Raw genomic sequence first — 21,158 nt, forward strand, 5'->3', positions numbered from 1 at the left:
AGCAAAGAGGTAGGACCAAGTCACTCCCTTCAGACTTATAAAGCAAAGCTAGGTAAAAGTAACAGGAAAAAAGAAGTCATCAAAAATATATGACAACAGAACAAAATCCATAATTCATTACTTCAATGGAGTGGGATATTCACCGGTAACTGGCAGAAGCACAAGAAACAGCCAGAAGAGAAACCACTAAATAAAGGTAATAAACATCTTTATCACTGACAATAGAGAGGTTTCTGTGGGAAAAGCATTCTTGGAATGGCACTAGCTTTGCTGTGTGTACTTAGTTTGCACAGGATTTTAAGATCCTTCAAAGTGAAAAGTAATCCATACATCTGAAAGACCACGCTAACTACTCAATCAATACATTTCATCTCAGCTTCCAAATTAAAAGGCAGCATAGTAGAAAAAAAAGTTGTTTGTGCATTTGTTGCCCTATAAATCAAGCAAGGACTAGATTTATCACCAAGGTTGACAGAGATCGTTATTTTACAGAATCAGAAATTAAACAGAGATTCCTGAACTTATAAAGAACATACAAGGTAATGTAAATGGTTCATTTTACTACTGCTGACTTCCTTCAAAGGATGAGGCAGAATTCCTCTTTAATACTGGGAATCCTGCGTAGCATTTCATATTAAGTCTGGATGTCAAGCAGCTCTTCTGCTTCTTTAATCAAGGCACAACATGATTTCCTCAGACAACTGTAGAAAGCATGTTTTTCATGTTCTTATAGGGAGCAACAAGAAATGACTAATGCAGTGGTAATACTGGAGTGTATCTTCTAGCCAAAGATCACCGGGAATCTAAGTATAGCAAACCTGAGTTCTTTCCTGCTCAGACTCCTCTTCCTTGAACTCCGATGTTTCTGCTGTAAATCAGGGTTTTGGTGTTTTGTGGAAGCATGGCAAAACCTCCAGGTATGTGAGGGCTTTATTTTGTTACTTGGTAGAAAGGATAGGGGAAGTCTGTGATACCCGAGACAGCTGCCAGATCTCTGACTGCCCACTGACAAGGGATTTTTGAGTTTTCTGCTGTCAGATAAAATCATTGATTAAGAGTTACTTTTAAAAAGAATTGAGAAATAGGCATTAAAAATACTCTAGGTAGGCTGCAAATATTTATCATTCTCTCTAGTTCTCAGATGACAGAAGTGAGGTTTATAATTACCTGCCCGAACTGGTTCAATAGGTCAGCTGCAGAACGGAGATCATGATCATCACCCTTTAACCCACAGCTCTACTTCTCTGATAACCCCACAGTCGTAAGCAGTTGTTTATAATGTTCAGCATTTGGGGGTGGGGTGGGGTGGGTGGATAGAACAAACAGGAAGTTGGGAGAAGCCTCAAAACTTTCTGAAGAGAAAACAAGTGTTTCACAGAAGCCAAGCTGCAAGTCCAAATGGCAAAGTATTTTACCACTTGAGGGAGCTGTAGCATAGCAAACTCACGGAGTCTTGTGATATGTGCATCATGCAAAACTCCAGCCTGTTAAGAAACAAGATAAAACAATTTCCCTATGACCTTTAGGAGACTCTACATTTTTAGGGTACCTATTTGCCTAAATTTGGAAAAAAAAACCCCAACCTGTAAGTCCAAAGGTGCTGGGAAACAGACAGGAGGGAAAAGGTGCATCCCTTATCCAGTCATTGCTCTTTCATTTGACATTTATTAAATTTGGAATTTGACCACTCTTCTACCTGATTTAATGCTATTTGGAAAATGCTGCTGAACAAATATTTGTAAAATTAACTGAATCGTACTCAGCCAGCACTGTTCTGCCATCTTCCTAGTTCCAAGAGGTAAGAAATCCAAGAAAATTTTTTTCTTAAGTTATGAAACAAATTATGCATTTTTGTTATTGTAGAGATGCAAGAATGAAAGTAGAAATGGTAGTATCACAACTCTGTGTAGTACAAAATAAACATCCTCATCCTTTCTACAACTACACAAAGCATTTCCATCCTGCTTAACTCTATCAATGCATGAGAACATCTGTTTGAATTCCAAGTGTCTATTGAAGGTTACAAGGTAGAGACTGACTCATATTTACAATGAGACTCTGTAATGCTGTGCTGATGAGGTACTTTCTTGCCAAATCATTAGGAGCTCTCACACTGACTGCATGGTATAATGAGTCACTTGTGTATACAAGAATAAATGATGGTGGTCAATAAAAATCTTGTAAGTCAGTTAGCTCCTAAGGAAAAAAAGATCAGCCTACCTCATGTTTAAAATATGGGTGTTCTGTAATAACACCAAGTTGAATCAGAACTTTGTTAAACAGTAAAATGACTAAGCAGGAAGAAACAAACAAATAAACAAAAAACCCCCAGCCTTAGACACTTGCTGCTAACTACAAGGCCCTGGAAAGAACACTGCCTTCTCCAAAATCATTTGGGGTAAATGCCTTGTCTCTGCTATATGCCTTGTCTGGCTCAAAACCATAGCCTATATTGCCTTAGCACAGCTAACTCCCACTGATAAACAAAGACAAACTCAGAATGCATCCAAGTAAGTGTGGATGAATGTCTAGGGAGGGTAGAGAAGGCTGAACACCAGTCCTCCCTCATCCCAACCTCAGATGTAATGACTTTTTCTCCAAGGATTTCTATGTAATCAGAAGAAAATCCAGACCACAGCCAAGATAAAGATCAGAAGCAGCCAAGTACTCCTAATGGTGTAATAAATTTTCTGCCAAAAATGTGGTTAATGCTGTAAGTGGAGATGGTGCATAGCAGAGTCCTGGAAACACCCGATTTTTTGCTTTGGGCAACCTAAATTCCATTTACACAATGAAAATGATCAAATGCTAATTAAGACTCTGAGCCCAAGAGAAAATCAGAGAATTCTCCCAGCCAGCCTCCAGACTCAAAAACATTCCTTCATCCTATCTACAGTGGGAAAGTGAATTTCAAAGATGTCACCAAGAAATCATTTTCTGGGGCTTTTATTTCATCTTGGCAAAAATCTGAGCTTTTCCTGACTCTCAGCAGGACTGCCTCCCACCCCTAAAAATTTCTGAACTCTACAGAAATTCATCTTCAAAGAATAGCCACATGAGTAAAGCTAAGTTAATACAGTAATAACTGAGACAATACAACAGTACTATTGCCAGAAGCCAATGAGCACCAACACCTCACTGACCAAGAGAGCCACCTCTTGGTCAAAGACACAGAAGCAGCAGAGAACACGAGCTCAGGATTATTGCAAAATCTTTCCCCAAAAATCTCTACTTCACTTGCAGAAGGCTACCACTGTATTGCCAGAAGCAAAATGCATCTTTTATTCTTCTGCACACAACAGAATAGAGCCACAGTGAGCAAGAAAAGGAAAATTAAGTAAGAATACTACATATGTTTTAAGAAATTTTCCAGGACAACATCTGGTGAAAGAGTTTATGCATAATGGAAAGCAGTCTGATAGAGCAATAGCTTTGTTCTGCATCTTTTACATCAGTGACTGCTTGAACTACAGTGCTCTTAACTGATCTGGAGCTATACCATCTGTACTGGGTCTGGCTGAGCCGGAATTGGTTTTCCCCTGTAGCAGCCCTCATGGTGCTGCGTTTTATGCTGGGAGCTGGCAGGGTGTTGATAGCACACTGGTGTTGTGGCTACTGCTGAGTAGTGCTTACACAGCACCAAGGCTCCTTCCAACATTCCCCCGCCGTGGGACAGGGTGGGCAAGATCTTGGGAGGGGACACAACCAGGACAGCTGACCCGAACTGACCAAAGGGATATTCCAGACCATATGACATCTGCTCAAGTATAAAGCTGGGAAAAAGGGGTAAGGGGGGGAAACGATAGAGCAACTTGGTGGGTACCTGGCATTTAGCCAAGGTCAAACCACCACACCATCTCTGCCCTGTGTTTCTCTCACTGGAACCATATGCTCCTGCAGCTTTCTTCCCAAGAGAGAGAGGAGAGAGAGGGCAGAGTACATCACATTCATGTGAAGATGCACACAGTAGCCTCTTTTACAAGGCAAAGTTTTAAGCAAGTTGCTTCTCCTAGAACCCCCATTTTTAATTAAAATAGAATTCTTATTTCCTTTAAAAAATAATTTTAAAAAAAATCAATAGACTGCATAATGAAGTTATCAAGCCTCCAGGATCAACCCCAAAGTAGGGTTATCAGCACATTTTTCTAATAAGATCAAACAGACACACATGGATTTAATGAGTTAGAAAAAGCTATTGCCCTTACCAGACTGCTTAGCCACTGGCTTTGTCTGACCTCGGTATGTAAGCTGGAGCTCAGGAAAAAACTCAAAATATTAGAGTTACACCAGACGAATAACACCTCTGACTTGTCTCACAGCAAAAAGTAGCTGAGAAAAGTCTTTATGAATTGAACAGCTACAGCTGTTTCAAGTTCTAGGACCTCCAGCTGATGCTACGGTGGACACACACCTCCCAGCAGAGATGTCACCTTGTTAAATTTCTTTTAACAATTTCGTTTAGAATTAAACTGATTCTCACCAGAAGACACTTTAGCTTTTCCTGTATCTTGTCTGCCTTACTCACATGAATTTTTCTACTGAACTGACCGGTTATAGACAAACACCTTAAACCCTGAAAATGTTACAAGTAATGCATTATTTCACTGATCTGAAATCTCTATTTCTATTGATATAGTTGACCTTTTTAATAAAATACTTCTTAGGAGTTAAAAAAAATGACGAAATTTAGTTTTAGCAAGTTATAGATTGCAAGTATCAAGTGGAAGTCTTAGCTAATCTCTTCCACAACAGGATAGCTATACAGATTCACAAGACATTCTAACACATTATGATTCAATGGGGCAGTAATAAAATGTATATATAGTTCAGAGAGATTTGCCATTAACAGTTTCATTTGAAATTATGTATAAACAACATGTGCTTCTATTTGCATTAAAATTTTTACCATTTCACACAAAGAAATGCTTACATGGTTTCTGTAATCTCCAAGCAGATGATTTTTCAGTATTAACTAACTTTATTCAAAATCATGCTTTCAAGTTTGGGCACAAGGTTACACAATTTCCCCATGGGGCGCTCTGTTTTTTCCAAATTTTTATGACAAAGCCTTATGAAAGCTGGCAGAGGATACCTTTTCTCTCAGTCACCTTCTACTACTTGCCAGCATGAGGTAGCAGCTGGAGCATCCAGCAGACAAAAAGTCAGGCTTTTGACACACAGGGTACATTTTCAAAACATGAATTACTGTTCTGGTCACAAGTGACAAATATACACAGGAAAAGAATAGTGTTGAATGAAATTTAAGCAGATGACTCAGACATGAATTAATGCTACGTAATGATGGGGACACAGATAGTGACATATGTATTTTGCACTAATTAAGCTGACCTGCTAGAGTGACGTTTATCAAGGACTTCAGGCTTTTTGGGGGGCTGCATACAATTTTTCACAAATCATACAATAATTTTCGCTATTATAAATTAAGAGTCTCTTGCAAACTAAAGAGCACAGCTTATCATCTGCACAAAAAAACCCAAGCTTGCTAGAAGCACATTTGGCATCTTCCCACCATGTCTCTGTCACAAAGAGCAAAGCTTAACCTGGGACAAGTAGAAAATGCCAATACCACTCCTACAACATCACCTACCTTAGTACCCAATCAAAACTTGACTGTGTGAAATTATTTTATTTGCATGTTGTGAAATGATTGCTTAACTTCCTAACATTCATGTTTTTCCAACAGTAAGAGATTTTAAAACAAAAATAATTTATTATTGTTAAATTTGAAAGACAATATGAAGAATATTTCACTATCTTCCCACTCCAAGAGGATGCTATAAGCATTCTTCCTCACTCAAGAGACTTCCCACAAGATATCAATATGATTTAAGCAGCTTAGTGTCATTGTTTATTAATTAACTACTTTAATTCAGCACAGTTTAGTCTCCTAAACTGTTCATCTGGATGGATGGAAATGATCATATTCATACTTCCAACCACTTAGGACAGCAAACCAGCTGAATAATTTCGGCAAAGCTGCAACATCTTTCAAGAGGAAGCTGGTTTCTTCAACATACATTAACCATATTGCCTTATACAGATAATGCTAACAGTTCCAGCTCATGAGGTGTGCGCACTCGCTCTCTCTCCCCACCACTGGGATTGCATCAGACACCTGGACTGCTCCCTCTACTCAAAGTCTGTGCACAAGAAGCATTCATAATGCTGTCGTCCAAACACAGGGAAATCATAATTCAAAATCCTCAATATGCTGAGCTTGGCTAATACACTATAATGCTTTTAGAAGTAAAAAGCTGGGAGCTGTTCTGTGTTTCCTGTAAGGATTGGAGTTTGTAGCATTCCCACATTTCCTCCAGAGACAAAATTATTAGGCATTTAGTTTTTTGAAAAAGAAAGGTTACACTATCATGTACAACATGGTTCCAAGGACCAGCACTTGAAGAAATCAGATTTCTGAGCATTCTATTGTAACTGTAAAAGACTGACAATACTTTCCCTGTTCACCTATAATGATGTTACTTTTCATGTTCCTGCTTGGTATTAGAGCTTTCCTCCACTATTTTCTAACTTTCTTTTCAATTTCTTGTTCATTTACCTAGGTAGAATTAATTGGGTGGGATTTTTTTTAAACCTACTGAAGTTAAGAACTTGTTGTGAGCTGCAGGTTTAAAATTGGCTTATAAGTGATAGATCTAATCTGACACTCTTGCACATCCACTTATTTTCCAGTCTCCATAAATACTGTTTATATATCCTCTTGCAGAGGTACTGATTTGAAACCAGGACAGCCTCAGTCTAAACAAAGCTTTCCTAAGGTGGATCTCATATCCTCCTATCCTCCTTTCAGTAATTTCTGCATGGGCACAGCAGTCCAACAAAACTGACTGGCTTGCAGATAGGAGCCTAAATCAACAAGTGAACTTAAGACATATGTTCAAAGTATATATGTTCACTTCATACTTTAGAAACAAGATATGCATGATTTCGGAGAGGAACAAGCAATTCTTTCTCTTGAACACATTTCCTTGACAAAACAGCTTTAAAGATTATTCTTATTCACATAGAGCTAGCAAAGACTTCAATTATAGCACATTACAAGCAAATGTTCAGACTGCAATATCTTTTTATGGCAAATTGTGCTGACAAATTAATATAAAAATGGAACATGTAAGTAATAAAAACATGTTTTATGAACTTTTGTGAGTTTTTGATCGATAGTCAGATGAACAAGACATTTTATTGCTTTAATGTTCAGTTTCTAGCTAAGCCTCGGCTCAATATTATTTCTATTTGTCATTCCACTGTCAGGAACATACTTACATTAGATACTGCTTTATCATTTTTATAGGTTTTCCAATGAAAAATTATATATCTTTTTCCCTTTAAAATGAAATTCTTTGTATGCAGAAGAGCACATATGTTTCTGACCCCTCTACAGAGAAAGTGTATGATACAATCTAAAACATGAATAAACATGAAAGTACACATCTAAACATTTGAGAGTCTTGAACAAGACACCTGACATACTGTTTGAAATAAGGTGTGAAATACTTGAAATGGAAATGCATTTTTATATATATTATTAAAAACAATACTACATTGAAAGTGTGAACTTCCTAATTCCTTTCTAGATTTATGCCAGTGTTTGACTTACCTCAAGACACCGATATAATAAATACCTAACAAATTCCCCTACTACTACCATCACAGATATCCATCCTGCAATTTTCAAGATCAGGCTCTTCTGTGAGTGGGAATTACAGCTCCTTACGATATAAATCAGCTGGGTAATTACAACAGCTGGGAGAAGCAGCCCAGCCTATGTATTTGAAAGCTGCTGACGTATGCATGACGTGAAAGCCAGCTGCAGGTGCCAGCTTGTCTGGAAGAGGCCTGGAGTCAGCCTCACCACGCCAGGAGCTGACCAACACCAGTACAGTAACCTTCATATCCAACACGGGCCCAAGAAACTAGGTAGAGATCAGCCTGCACTCGCTCCCATAAAACAGGTGGGCCAGTTCACACAGGAGCTGTGCTCCAAAGTGCCACTCAGAAATGTCATGGTGATACAAGGAAATGATCACCTACTTTGCAACTTATTTACTTATAGTAACTTATAATGATTTCTGAACATTGCTTAATACCCTGCTTGCCCTGACTGTTCTGTGGAAGCTTACCGAGGACTACCTGTGTTCATCAAAACCAATCAGTTTTCTGTGGAAACTTACCAAGAATTACTATGTTCGGCAAAAATAAGAGCCATGTCATTGGAAAGCAGATATGTTCTAGCAAGTTTAGACTGTGTAATGGATAGATAGCCCTATACAGGCGGTAGAAATTAATAGACTGGTGCTTTTAGATAAGATAGAGGTGGTAAACCAGCTGGAACCACTCTTGTTATTCAAGAAATTAGCTAAGAGAATCTGCGCATGCTCTGAGGAAAAGCACAAGATGAGAAAGACTGTGAGCCTTCCTCCAAAAGACCCCGGAAAACGTCCCCCAGGAGGCAATGCGCAGGTGCAAAGAGAACATAAACTGCTGATACCAGCCTTTCGAACTAACCCAGCCTTACTCATGCATATGCATGTTTGTGTTATGTAATCCAATGAATACGTATATTCACACTCTTAAGTTTTTGGTAAAATGTGCTGTTGGTGCGGAAGCTTCGTGGAGAAATCCCCTTGCACCCCGGCGCCGGAGTAAACATACCTGCTTTATAACTCTGAGTTGTGGAGTCTGTTTCCGCGAATCAATAGGAACGCTAACTCCCTGTTTTTTCTCCAAATCCTCCATGAAAACCCCCTCAGGTCTGTTCCTCCTACATATCCTCAGACCCACCTAGCTTAAGAGCCACTGCTGTATTGCTTAGGGGCGAAATGTCGCCCCTCCTCAGACTCCTGGCACACCCCAGGCGGAAGGAGAAGCAAGCACGGACCTACCTACCGCCGGCCCCCACGCCTCAGGGACCTGTGACCGCTGCACCGTCCCCCTTTGGCCCCCGAGGCGGTTTGGGGGCCCCGCCCGGCGCCATTTCGCGGCGCTGCGGGGAGCCCCCGCCCCACGCGCTCTCCCCGCCCCCCCGGACCTCACCCCCAGCGCCAGGGCACGGGGAAGCATCTCCTAGTCCACCCGGCGGGCGACGCCGAGGAGGGGGGAGCTGCGCGCCTCACTCCCGCTGCCCCTGGGCGAAAGGCACGGCGTTACTAACGTCCCCCTCGTACCACGGTAGCGGGGCCGGCACTGTTACCTCCGCAGCGGGCCTCAACATGGCGCCTCCCTCCCGCTTCCTGCGCCGCTCCCGGGCGCGCCGCCGCCGCTATCTCTGCCGGCGGGCGGGCCGGACGGCGAGGGCGAGCGGTTGCGGGCTGGCTCCGGCCCGCGGCTCCCGGTGAGCCCCGGTGGAGCGGCCCGGTGCGGGCACCAGGCCCGAGGCCTTAGGGCGTGGGCAGCCCCGCTCGCTGGGGCGGGGGGGCCCGGGGCGGGAGCTGCCCCTGGGCAGAGAAGCCACGTCCCGTTGTTAGGCGCCGTGGGGGCGGCGGGAGGGCGGCATATTCAGTGTGAGGTGCTGTGCTGTCCCCTGGGCCCACTGCAGGGCTGAAAGCACCCGGCAGGCGGGGAAACTGCTTGCTTTCCTGAGCAGCCTCAGGTGTGAAGGCGGAGCTGCTGCTGAGGCCGCCGGCACCTTTTGGGCATTGCTCCGTTCTGGTCGACAGGGCCAGGGGATGAAAAAATGCACTGGGATGCAGCCCTGGGGCCCCTGTGCTGGGCACAGCCTTCCCCTGGTGCCTGCCTGCATCCGCCATGCTGCTGCAGAGGGAGCTGGACACAGACCTTGCAAGCCAGGCTTTGGGAGTGCTCTGCTTGGGAAAGCTGGAAAAGATCAGCCCTGAGACTGATGAAAAAGTAGATGCTATTCACGTGATTTTAAACTTCAACCTTAGTCATGACATGGCTCTTCTCGAGCAAACGCAGCTAGGGAAAGGCAGTGCGACACACCAAATGGGGTAAAAGAGTATCATACCTAAGGCTAATGGAGAACAAAAAAAAAATTGTAAAACTTCTCATTTTCAGCATTGTACTGCATTACTTCTGGTGTAACCAACTAGTCTTTTGGATGACAAATGGAGCTATTAGTATACACAAGGTTAAAGAAAATATAAAACTTCACAGAGTAACAGCTTTTGGATATAATGAAGCGTACTGGGCATATCAGATTAAGCAGTAAACACCTAAAAATTGATATATTTTAGTCAAAGAAGGTGTTTGTCATTGCCTTTATTGCAGTGCTTTTCTATTTCATATATGTTTTATGCAGGCATTCAAAATGATTTTCTAAAAGATTAATAGTTCTAGAACTTTGGTTCTACAGCAAATGGACAGGTGTATGGTAGGGTTTGTTTTCAATGACTGAGAAGTCGATGTGAACTTTTAAGAATTGGTTTTGGTTTTATTCACTAATGAGGCCTATGTTGCCCTCTGCTGACAGTAAGCTGAACTTACCTACCTGAACTTGCCAAATATGTTTTGGCTTAAGTATCGTGTATGGCAGACACACCTCTTTTTCCCCATCTTCACATAATGAACATCACCAGTACTAATAACAAAGAAAAAAAAAAGCCTTGCATTGTTGTATAGGTTGTAAAAAATCACATAAACAATTTATTAAATTATTGTAACAAACCAGTGATCAGTGTTGATTACTGCATGGTATCAAACCTTTCCTTGCTAGTGCTGCAGTGGTTGCATTATACACTGGTAACTGAAGAACCCTAAATGATTGCTAATTCTGTTTAATACTTAATTCGCAATGTATTTGTGCCAAACTAACGAATTCATCAGTGATTGAATGTGTGGTGAGTGGTTAGCCCTGGCTAGCTGGAGGCCACAGTTGAGATCAGGCTTCCTTTTTGCCTTGTCTTTGTGGCTCACACAGCAACAAAGTGTGGGACAAAACCTGTCCCAAAGAGTCCATAGTTTTATGAAATGAGATGAAGAATTTGAAGCAGGTGACATGACTTTCTAGAACTAGCACAATAAAATAGTAGCAGAACCAGAACGCAGTCCAAGCCTTCCAGGTCCAAATGTGGCATGTCACCCAATGGTCTATCTTACATATCTTTAAGTATTGCAGCATACATATTTCATGAGCTCAGCAGCAGCTATCATTGCAATATTCAAGAGTTCGCAGTTTAGTCTCAGTTTGGGGCTCCCAGGATAAGGCTATTGAATGCTGTTTTTTTTAATCTTTCTCTATCTGTATGATTGTGAGCATTATACCTGTAGGATTCCTTATATCCTCATCTGAAAGTGCCTTGCCTGCTGCAGAGGCACAGAGCTCCTTTGGCAGGAAGGCACAAGAAGGAGCGTGACTTGCTCCTCCTGATTAACCCTCCTTTGAGCAGGCATCAAAACTGAGGATGCCCCTGGAGGCGGGCTCCTCACTCAAAGGACTGCTCCGGCATCTCCATTAAATCTTTGATCTAAGGAATAAAGAATCATTATTCCAGTTTCTCATTTATAAAACAGACACAATAATGCTTTGTCAATTACCCCTGAAGTAAAACAAAACAAAAATGTGATAAAAATTATATGCCCATTGTATTAATACGTATGTGTATATGCGTGTAATGATATATATGTACATCTTCCGGGATAAAATCAGTGCTGCTCTAACAACAACAACTTCCTTGAGACTTCAGTATTGGCTGTGGTAAGTATCTGCTTCTCTAAAAACACAGGCTTCTATTCAACAAAGTGAGATACTCTGCCAGATGATAAAGTGTTAAATATCCACAGAACTAGTTGGAAAAATGTTGGTCAAACACTGTTCATCATAAGGTTCCTGCACAGAATAGTATCAGTTTAAAATAAACTTCCCTAAAAGAATTTTTTTTCTAAAATAGTGGTTCTATTTAAAGAAAAACAAAACGGTTAGGTGTTATTTATTCTATACAATTTTTTATCTATTTTTATTTTATTTTTAAAATTATGTCATACCATAATGCCGTAACAGGCCGCTATTTTATGATGTAATTTACTGCTTTGTCATATAGTCCCACAGTGATACAACATGTAATTTTGGACATACTATAAGAATTTAACATTTCTGAGTTTAAATGAGCTGTAAGTTTGCATTTTCTGCATGTGATCTACATAAAAAACAATGTTAGCATAAGAACTCATGAGCAGTTCTGGCTTGCCATTGAGCAGCAAAAAATCCATCAAAATTGCCACAATTATTACTGTGTTTATTTATTAACTTATACCTGTATCTGTGTAAGAGATCACAGTCACTGAAAGTAGAACAGTGATAATGCAGTTTCTCTTCATGAAATAAAAAGCTTTTTTTAACCAGTTGAAGGTGTTATGTGTTGATAATACATTGGCAATGAAATATTGCAGAGATGTACTCCAATTCACAAAATATTTGTCATGTAGTTATTTGAAACAAAATATGTGTGAGTTCCCTTCAAGTCTTCTTTTTTCAATTTGTTTTTCAAAGGTTAAGCTTTTGTTGTCCATTCTTGGAATTGTAACAGCTGCCTCTTCAGAATAGCTCAGGCAAAATGTGTTGTGGCGGGAAGGACTGGTGGACAGGCATTTCCTCTAAAATCCCTGGGTACAGGCACTGGAGCTGTGGTTTGAACTTTCTGAAATCTTGTGCACAGGTAATGGCAGCAGCTGTTCCTTATGGAGTGGAATCAAGGAAATTGTATCCTCCCTGAAAACCTGAAAGGGAATTGGTAACTGGTCACTTGCTAGAAATGCTCCTAGACAGGGAGGCAAAGTCAATGTCGGCTCTTGGTAAGACCAGCATAAATCAAAATGTCTGTAGTGAAATCAGATGAGTAACAGATTTACACAAACATGGCTGAGAACAGAATTTGCCTGCATATCTTCAGCAGAAATCTTGAATGCCAAAGTTGTGATAAGTGGTTAAAAATTTCTCTTGCCTCCTGACTGAAAATCAAAGAAAAGCAGAATTACGAATATATTTATTAAAAGTAACATCAGTCCTATAGAGAACATCATCTTTTTTTGATTTATACCTCATACAGCCTTTTTTTATAGGTTTATAAAGCACTCAATTAGCCACAGGATAGTTTTGTATTAAATCTCTGTGATAATATGACTGTAAAGGCAAAATAAAAGGTGGCAACAGTTCAGAAACTCTTTAGTAGCATGGCTGAATAAAATGGATTTGTTCAGAATTACGGTCATTTTCTGGCACTGACTTTAAAACATGATTTGTTATAGGCTTGCCAAGCTGGTGAAGAGGTCTTTAAACTAAAGTGGCAGGGGGAGGGGAACCTCAATCCATCCCACTCCTACCAGTTTGATGGCAGTGCCAGCAACAGATGCCCAGAGCCTGGACAGGGATCACAGGTCAGCAGGAGAGCACCTGAAGAGCAGTACGAAGGAATTCCAGCCAGTAAGTCAGCTTCACTTCCAACTTACTTTCCTCTATGCAAACACAGGTAGCATGGGGAATACACAAGAGGAGTTAGAGACGTGCGCAGGCCTGCAGGGCTGTGATCTTCTTGGCACCACAGACACGTGGTGGGATGGCTCCTATGACTGGAGTGTTGGAATGGAAGGATACAGGCTCTTTAGGAAGGACAGGCAGGGAACGCAAGGAGAGGGAGTTGCCCTCTATGTCAATGACCAGCTGGAGTGCATGGAGCTCCAACTGGGGATGGATGAGGAGCTGACCAAGAGCTTATGGGTCAGGATTAAAGGGAGGGCAGGGACAGGTGACCTTATAGTGATGGTCTGCTACAGGCCACCAACCAGGAAGACCAAGCGGATGAGGCCCTCTATAGATGGATCGGAGCAACCTCACATTCACAAGCCCTGGTCCTCATGGGTGACTTCAACTACCCCAATATCTGCTGGAGGGACAACACAGCAGGGCACAAGCAATCTATGAGGTTCTGGAATACATTGATGATAACTTCCCTCTCCAAGTGATAGGTGATCCATCGAGATGTGCTGTGCTGGACCTTGTTCTCACTAACAAGGAGGGCCTGGTGAGGAGTGTGAAGCTCAAGAGCAGCCTTGGCTATGGTGACCATGAAATGGTGGAGTTCAAGATCCTTAGGGTAGTGAGGAGGGTGCACAGCAAGCAAACTACCCTGGACTTCAGGAGAGCAGACTTTGGCCTCTTCAGGGATCTGCTTGGTAGAGTACCATGGGATAAAGCCCTGGAGGCAAGAGAGGCCCAAAAAAGCTGGGTAATATTCAAAGTTCACCTCCTCCAAACTCAGGAGTGATGCATCCCCACAAAGGGGAAGTCAGGTAAGACCACCAGGAGGCCTGCATGGATGAACAAGGAGGTCCTGGACAAACTCAAACACAGAAAGGAAGCCTACAGAGGATGGAAGCAAGGACAGATAGCCTGGGAGGAATACAGAGAAATTGTCTGAGCAGCCAGGGATCAGGTTAGGAAAGCTAAAGCCCTGATAGAATGAAATCTGGCCAGTGACGTCAAGGGCAACAAGAAAAGCTTCTATAGGTACATCGGTGATAAAAGGAAAACTAGGGAAAATGTGGGCCCTCTATGGAAGGAAATGGAAGACCCGGTTACCCAGAATATGGAGAAGGCTGAGGGACTCAATGATTTTTTTGCCTCAGTCTTCACCAGCAAGTGCTCCAGCCTCACTGCCCAAGGCAGGGACTGGGAGAATGAAGAACTCCCCACCATAAGACAAGATCAGGTTTGAGACCATCTGAGGAACCTGAAGGTGCACAAGTCCATGGGACCTGATGGGAGGCATCCACAGGTGCTGAGGGAACTGGCAGGTGAAGTGGCTAAGCCACTACCCATCATCGCTGAGAAGTCATGACAGTCTGGTGAAGTTCCCACTGACTGGAAAAGGGGAAACATAACCCCCATTGTTGAAAAGGAAGACCCAGGGAACTACAGGCCAGTCAGTCTCACCTCTGTGCCTGACAAGATCATGAAGTGGATCCTCCTGGAAACTATGCTAGGACACATGGAAAACAGAGAGGTGATTGGTGACAGCCAACATGTCATTTCAAATCATGCCTGACAAATTTGGTGGCCTTCTATGATGGGGTCACAGCGTTGGTGGATAAAGGAAGAGCAACTGATGTCATCTACCTGGACTTGTGCAAAGCATTTGACACTGTCCTGCACAACATCCTTGTCTCTAAATTTGAGAGACATGAATTTGATGGGTGGACCAATCGGTGGATAAGGAATGGGCTCGATGTTCACACTCAAATTGTTGCAGTCAACAGCTCAATGTCCAAGTGGAGAGCAGTGACAAGTGGCGTTCCTCAGGGGTTGGTATTGTGACCATGTAAGGAACTGAAGGAAGTAATGCCTCAAACATTCATCAACACAGAAAACCTCAAGGACAAGCTGTGGCCTTTGGATTAGTCTAAGGAATGTCACCCAAGGAAGCAGGAGTATATTGAAGGATGCATCCCCCACTCCCTTGCAGTTGCATTGACAGACTGCTTAGATAAGCCTCAAAGGGGGAAACTGGACTGAGTGAAACCGAGTGTTTGCCATCAAGCACAAGTACCGCTAATCACTGGCGCTATTAAGGCAGACACCATGCATGCCTTGCTAATGACTTCGCATCTTTGCCATTGAAGAGGTGACAAGAACTGATAGACTGATCATTTCTGCCCCAGGAGGAGGATGACTGCTCAAGAAGCATGAAGTCAGCAAAATTCTGGGAATTGAGAAAAAAAACCCAACAAAACAAATATGCTCATCAGCTGATAAGATGAACTTAAAAGGCAACCATAACGCTGGATCCAGGAGTGGTGATCTGGATTTCTTTGACTCTCATTCTCTCCTTTATCTTTCCTTTCCTTTCCTTTCCTTTCCTTTCCTTTCCTTTCCTTTCCTTTCCTTTCCTTTCCTTTCCTTTCCTTTCCTTTCCTTTCCTTTCCTTTCCTTTCCTTTCCTTTCCTTTCCTTTCCTTTCCTTTCCTTTCCTTTCCTTTCCTTTCCTTTCCTTTCCTTTCCTTTCCTTTCCTTTCCTTTCCTTTCCTTTCCTTTCCTTTCCTTTCCTTTCCTTCCCTTCCCTTCCCTTCCCTTCCCTTCCCTTCCCTTCCCTTCCCTTCCCTTCCCTTCCCTTCCCTTCCCTTCCCTTCCCTTCCCTTCCCTTCCCTTCCCTTCCCTTCCCTTCCCTTCCCTTCCCTTCCCTTCCCTTCCCTTCCCTTCCCTTCCCTTCCCTTCCCTTCCCTTCCCTTCCCTTCCCTTCTCTTCCCTTCCCTTCCCTTCCCTTCCCTTCCCTTCCCTTCTTACAGATTTATAAGAGATCACACTGCTTATTATCCTTTTCCAAGTTCAAATTGTTTTCTACCGCAAGTAAAACATTTTAACCAGTCATTTGGTGTCGTTTTCCTTAATTTAACCCAAGGGGTTCACAGAACTGTTGCAACTCTCTGGGCTTCCTATCCGGGTCATGACAGACCAGTGCTGTTTAACATCTTTGTTGGAGACATGGACAGTGGGATTGAGTGCACCCTCATCAAGTTCACTGACGACACGAAGCTGTGTGGTGCGGCTGACACGCTGGAGGGAAGAGATGGGCCATCCAGATGGACCTTGACAGATTTGAGAGGTGGGCCCATGCAAACCTCATGAAGTTCATCAAGGTCAAGTGCAAGGTGCTGCACGTGGGTCAAGGCAATCCCAAGTGCAAATACAGGCTGGGCGGTGAGTGGATTGAGAGCAGCCCTGCAGAGAGGGACTTGGGAGTGTTGGTTGACGAGAAGCTCAACATGACTTGACAATGTACGCTTGCAGTCCAGAAAGCCAACCATATCCTGGGCTGCATCAAGAGAATTGTGGCCAGCAGGTCGAGGGAGGTGACTCTCCCCCTCTGCTCTGTTCTCGTGAGACCCCACCTGGAGTTATTGCATCCAGCTCTGGGGCCCCCAGTATAAGAAGGACATGGACCTGCTCGATTGGGTCCAGAGGAGGCCACAAAGATGATCAGAGGGCTGGAGCACCTATTCTAGAAGGACAGGCTGACAGAGTTGGGGTTGTTCAGCCTGGAGAAGAGAAGGCTCCAGAGAGACCTTGTAGGTCTTGTAGGCCTTCCAGTACCTAAAGGGGGCCTACAAGAAAGCTGGAGAGGTACTTTCTGCAAGGGCCTGTAGTGACAGGACAAGGAGTAATGGCTTTAAACTGAAAGAGGGTAGATTTAGATTAGATATAAGAAAGAAATTCTTGACTGTGTGGGTGGTGAGAACTGTAACATGTTGCCCAGAGAAGCTGTGGCTGCCCCCTCCCTGGAAGTGTTCAAGTGTTGGATGGGGCTTTGAGCAACCTGGTCTGGTAAAGGTGTCCCTGCCCATGGCAGGGGGGTTGGAACTAGATGATCTTTAAGGTGCCTTCCAACCCAAACCATTCTATGATTCTATGATTTTTATTATTGTGTTCCCTGACTAGGAAGAATTAGACCACATTATCCTTGAAAATCTAGAAAGACAAGAATGAATAATGACAGCACTGATGGACTAAGGAGGATGACAGCCAGATGACCTAGTGTTCATGAAAGGATGTTCCTGGAGTAGTAGAGGAACAGCAACAAGCAGAGAGACGGGTAATGCAAATAGAAAACTGGTGAAATTGGAGGTGTGGGAAGCTACTAGGAAAATATCCTGCAGTAATATTGAAGACTTCTTTCCAACTGCTTGAATTCCTGTGGGAGCCCTGACTGGCCCATATTTTCATGTCTCAATCTGTCATTGGCAAGATATTTCATGTCTTTGCAATTGTATCTGTCTCCCAAATCCAACAGACACTAGCCAGATGAGGCATCTGTCTCCTGACAGGGGAATGTACATCAAAAAGAAGACTTTCAACTTAGCATGCAATTTGAGTGGAAGTGTACAATTATATCTATTCTAGCATAAAGCCCTCAAAATAATTTCCATCTTGTGTAGGAAGACAGCTGCAATAGCAGGAAAAGCGGAAGTACACAATACTTTCAAAGTGGTTTGTTTATGTAATAATGGAATTGATTGATCGAGATACCAAATCTTACAGTAAGAGGAAACATGAATATGGTCAGGGAGCAGTAAGAACCAGACACAAGAAAATATCCCTCACTGTATACTTGCATTTGAGGTTGGCTTTGAGATTTCTTCATGCTCCAATTAGTGACCCTTTTCCTGAGTTCCCTTTCCTGTTCTTGGGTTGCCTAATGTCAGCTTCCTCCAGTGTTTAGTTATGCAGTGGCCAGTTTGCTTCAGAGGCAGGATACCATAACAAGATTTATGCTCTCTTAAGAGAGTTGTTCAGATCTAGCAAATTTTAAAAGAAATAAAAAAGGGCCCACAGAAAGAGAGGCCTTCCGTATGGCAATCATTTAATGGTCCAGTGCTGTAGTTCTTTATGGAGAGCTTTCTTCAGTTTAAGGTTTCTTCAGTTTGAAGGTTGTCTTGTCAATAAGTCTTGAATTTATACTGGTTTTAGAGTTCCCAGAAAAAAGCCAAAATCTGTCTATGATCTAGACATATGATTCAGCTCACAAAAAGGCTCCCTAACATTCTGCAAGCAAGTAAAGAAAAAAATTACATAATGTAAGCACTATTAAGTGAATTATTATCATGAAATGAAATGGGGACCAAAGAATCACCTCTTCCTCAATCTTTAATGGTATGTGGAAGAGAATCCTACACAAATCTCATCCATAGACTGTTAAAATCCAAGAACTGAGCCATACATTGGGACTCTCACAGATTTCATTTTGTGAGAGTACTTCCCCTCACAGCATCTGAAGTGTGTTCATTCACAGAAAGATGTCTTGGGTGGCTGTTCATTTCAAGGGTTGCTTTCACAGTTTTAGGCTCTGGTCCAGTTTTGAGAGGGAGATGGATCAGGCCCTGGATTTCCTTAGGCTGGCTTTGACTACTGCTGCTTATGTGTGATCAGATAAAACCTTCAGAACCAGGTGGTGGATGAGCTTGGCACTAATGCTGCTCACCTGTTGTGGCTGCTTATGCTGTTTATTTCCATGTGCTCCAGCCACTGTGGGTTAAACTCATTCCAGTTTGTTCTTGGGCACTGGGAGGGAGCGCTCACACAACTGCCACCCACCAGCTAGTCTGTGACAGTGAGGGTAATGCCTTCATGTCTTTGTTCACTGTGAAGCCAAAGCCTCTCTCCTATCCTGTGTCTTGGCACACTGGATGCAGATTGCTGTAGTCATAGTAGTTACATCTTCTGTGCATTTCTGCTAGCGATGAAAATCAAGGATACCTTAGATGAGCTGCCTCCTGTTTGAGGGCCAGTTAGTAGGAGGCAGTCCTGAGATCCCTGTCCATTTTCTGTAATGCTGGAAGGTACTGTATTTAGAGAATGAGGATGATGCACATAAAGTTAACTGGATAGCGTTAATGAGATATTTCCCATGTGTTTCCTTGCTCTTCCTCCTGGCAGGAGTACCGAGTACCAGTACACGTTGGGGGTATCATACCACCAGGAGGACTCGAAACTGAATTACCAGGAGGATTTGTGAAGAAATTCTGCCAGTCAATGGAGTGTTATGAAGCCATCTAAGTAACTTGCCCAGTTAAGTACTGCGCAGAGTACTTAACTTGGGAGAAATTGAGATAAACAGTCATCTCTCTCCATCTCTCCTTTTCTGCTATACATCCACGGCGAACCAGTCTGATGTTGATTAGTCAAATATGAATTTACTGTGAGAGCCGTGGGGTTGTTTACATACACACAGTGTTCTTGAAATAGTAACTAGACATTAAAGTAGAGAGCTCCCAAGCTGTGATGATGACCAATAAGTCGATTGACTCTCCTCCTGAAGGAACCAGCAAGTAATTTAACTGCAAAGTGGTCCTGTGTTCCACCACTGCAAGACATGGTGGACAGCAATGTCAGTACAGGAAATACGGGAAAAATATGTGGGAATTGGGTCTGGACATGGGGCATTTACATGCTTGATGTGCTTTTTTTGTCTTTTTCAGTGCAAGTGAGCATTTCAAAGGAAAATGCAGTCATTCTCATATTATTTTCCTTAGAGGTAGTAGCTAATTTGGAGCCACTGACTATATAGATATAAAGGAGATTATTCCTAGTCCATTACTTTGCAGTCACCCACAACTAATTTTCCCATCCCATTTTCTTGCACAGTCACTCAGTATCACAAGATTCTTTGTAGTCAGCTTTCAGTTTGACTGTCTTGAACCATGAAGGCAAAATTTGTCACCTTGCTGTTCACACTTTCATTCACATTTTCAATAGCGCACATAGTTGGGCCATTCTACAGGTGCCCCCTTGCCTCTAGAGAAGGTGACTATTTTAACATTTTGGCAGTCTCAAAGAAGACAAAGAAAATGAGGACTGCCATATGTTTACATCCTGGGCAGGAAGGCAGTGCTGATGAGTAATTCACTGTAAGGGAACATGTGGCTTTCTTGAGTACAGGATCTTCTTTAGCACTTTTTAAATCTGCTGTGAATGTTACTTAGAGGGAGTGCTTGGAGTTGGGCTTCCACAAAGTACTGTGGAGCTATTCAGTGCTCCAACACACCATCCAACTTGTTGGAGAAGCACCATCTTTGTATGGAAGTAGAAGAAAGTATATGAAGAAAAAAGAATAAAATGCTATTTCAAGGCAAGTCTAGGGAAATCCCATTTCCTTTAACTCAGGCCTTATTTCTATTGGTATCAAATATACTAATTGTTTATCATAAATTGTATTATTCTATATAATATTAAGCTTTGAAATACTATTCTTTCATTTAAAAAAATTAATAAACCACTTAAATGTGGGATTAAAGTTAGCTTTAATCTGAGGACCTAAAAGGGTCACTATTAAAATTATTTCTCAAATTTGTCTAAGAAGAATATTCTTCTCATGGGTGTATTTGAAATAGAAATTGGTATAATGCATTAAAAAAAATATTAAGAAATGAAGAGATTAGGCTATTTCCTAAAAAAAAAAAAAAAAAGGAAAGAACCTTCTAAAATATTCAGTCATGCTTTCATGCTTTACTGAATCACTGAAAACTAAATATTCCCCAAATAAAAAATTAACAATCAGTGTTCTCTCAACAGTTCTAGAATGTGCCCTTCCTGAAGAACTGGGGTTTGGAAGAGGGAGGATCAGAGAGACTGAATGTCTAAATTTGTTGAAATCAAACTTTAAAGTCAGGTATTTTAGA

General features: G+C 42.2%; 2 protein-coding genes across 11 annotated transcripts in view; both read right to left on the minus strand.

Moving 5' to 3' along the window:
- Positions 1 to 9,317, minus strand: part of RAB9A (RAB9A, member RAS oncogene family) — a 33,904-nt gene extending 24,587 nt beyond the window's left edge. Inside the window, exon 1 of the mRNA XM_074814800.1 lies at positions 9,230 to 9,317. The gene's annotated coding sequence lies outside the window, so the exon portion shown is untranslated. The remainder of the gene's footprint in view (positions 1 to 9,229) is intronic.
- TCEANC (transcription elongation factor A N-terminal and central domain containing) overlaps positions 1 to 21,158 on the minus strand; it is a 196,211-nt gene that overhangs the window by 6,437 nt on the left and 168,616 nt on the right. The window contains exon 1 of one of the 10 annotated variants that reach the window (XM_074814789.1): positions 9,230 to 9,403. The exons of 1 other annotated variant lie outside the window; for it this stretch is intronic. Coding sequence is in view for 1 of the 9 variants with exons in the window: in XM_074814785.1 (XP_074670886.1) it covers positions 8,211 to 8,250 (40 nt within the window). In the remaining 8 variants the exon portion in view is untranslated. 8 more of the 10 variants (XM_074814786.1, XM_074814793.1, XM_074814787.1 and 5 more) reach the window with 8 other exon arrangements.

This window comes from Strix aluco, chromosome 2 (assembly GCF_031877795.1).
Source record: "Strix aluco isolate bStrAlu1 chromosome 2, bStrAlu1.hap1, whole genome shotgun sequence".
Lineage (NCBI taxonomy): Eukaryota > Metazoa > Chordata > Aves > Strigiformes > Strigidae > Strix > Strix aluco.